This window comes from Austrofundulus limnaeus, unplaced genomic scaffold (genome assembly GCF_001266775.1).
Source record: "Austrofundulus limnaeus strain Quisiro unplaced genomic scaffold, Austrofundulus_limnaeus-1.0 Scaffold1219, whole genome shotgun sequence".
NCBI classification, from domain to species: Eukaryota; Metazoa; Chordata; class Actinopteri; order Cyprinodontiformes; family Rivulidae; genus Austrofundulus; species Austrofundulus limnaeus.
The window spans coordinates 17951-19796 of NW_013953621.1; the positions used below are offsets into that span (position 1 = coordinate 17951).

At 39.8% G+C, this 1846-nt stretch overlaps 1 protein-coding gene across 1 annotated transcript in view; it reads right to left on the reverse strand.

The window, feature by feature from the left end:
* Positions 1-641: 641 nt before the first annotated feature.
* The window catches only part of exoc8 (exocyst complex component 8), a gene marked incomplete in the record, with an annotated part of 9399 nt that continues 8194 nt past the window's right edge, over positions 642-1846 (reverse strand). The window contains 1 exon segment of the mRNA XM_014031293.1: positions 642-1527. Within this exon segment, the coding sequence (XP_013886747.1) occupies positions 1123-1527 (405 nt within the window).

Genomic DNA, 1846 nt, shown 5'->3' on the forward strand with positions numbered 1-1846 from the left:
CTTGTTAAGTAGCAGGTATATAACTTGTTAAGTACCAGGTGCGTAACTTTTTAAGTAGCAGGTATATAACTTAATAAATACTAGGTAAATAACTTGTTAAGTACCAGGTACGTAACTTTTAAAGTAGCAGGTATATAACTTGTTAAGTACCAGGTACGTAACTTTTAAAGTAGCAGGTATATAACTTGTTAAGTACCAGGTACGTAACTTTTAAAGTAGCAGGTATATAACTTGTTAAGTACTAGGTACGTAACTTTTAAAGTAGCAGGTATATAACTTGTTAAGTACTAGGTAAATAACCTGTTAAGTAGCAGGTATATAACTTGTTAAGTACTAGGTAAATAACCTGTTAAGTAGCAGGTATATAACTTGTTAAGTACTAGGTAAATAACCTGTTAAGTAGCAGGTATATAACTTGTTAAGTACTAGGTAAATAACCTGTTAAGTAGCAGGTATATAACTTGTTAAGTACTAGGTATATAACTTGTTACTGTATGTTGTGTTTATCTTTTGTTTTTAATGTGTAAAATTATTGGTTTTAAATGAAATGAATAAACAATTTAAACAAATAAACAAAAAGTTGTAGAAAAATCACAACACTTACAGTTTTTCCAGTGTTTCTAATAAAAAAAGAAACAGACTGAACGTGCCCTGAAAGACTTTTATTTGATTTTATGTTACAGTCAAAGAAAATCGTACATAATTTGACTGATGAAGAACATCTGAGTGCATGTTTCATCAGTCATCTCTTTCATTAGTTTACGTGATTGTGCGCTCTGGGTTTGACYAAATCAAAACACTCAAACGTCACAGTGTGTTGTGTTTAGAGTATTTTCTTTCAAACAGCAGAAATAGTCTCAGTGAATAAACCTGTGAAGATAAAAGCAGCTGTTTGCAAACAGATGTTTTCACTTTTTAATATATAAACATGAAACTCTTGCAAAGTGTTTTTAGAGCAGAAAATATGAGCTTTAAGCACTCTGCTGTTATTGTGAGTGTTTTCCATGATGCATTCATTTCCTGTGCGTTAGCTTTGAAAGAACCAGTAGTTAGTGTTGTGGTTAGCTCAGACCTGTTTCTCCACATCCTTTGTTTCAGGAGCCGCAGCAGATCCCGTCGGTCTCACACCAAGGATGTGGTGCTCTCCGGGTTCACCCGCACCGACCTCGTGCTCTTCCTCAGGTCTCGCAGCTGCTTGGCCGGCTTGCCCACGGCCTCCTCGAAGCGTCGCTCCACCACCGGCAGCGCCGTGTCGTGGAGGAAGGAGGCGTTCTGCAGGACGAAGACCTTCTTCTCTGGGTCCTGCTCGCAGCGCAGGCTGTAGTCCACGTGCTGCACGGCCACCAGGATGATCTCCCGCAGGCTCTCCAGCAGCACCATGTGCAGCTCGGGGAAGTAAAGCTTCAGGCCTTCCTCCAGGAAGCTCATCATCTGCTTGGTGAAGGCCACGATGGTGTAGCTCAGGTTCACCCAGCAGTCGTCCCCCGTGTACTGCTGGAAGCTGATGCCACAGCTGTGCATCTCTTCCTGCACGACAAACAGGAAATTAACACTGATTCAAACTAATTACCTTTTATTTGTTAACATACAGACATATTCAGAAAAAATGCAGATGATGTAGATKAACAATGAAGTCACCTATGCACCTCATCACCAGGGGTGCAAATTAGCACCCGCCACTGTGGTGGGTAGGGGTGTAAGAAAATATCGATACACTGAAATATCGCGATATTTCATTTCCCGATACTGTATHRATATTCTAAAGCCCTGTATCGATTTTTTATTAAGGTTTAAAATGTCAACTTTCCTGCCAGCCGTTCATTTTTATGTTGTAGTTCAGCCTCTG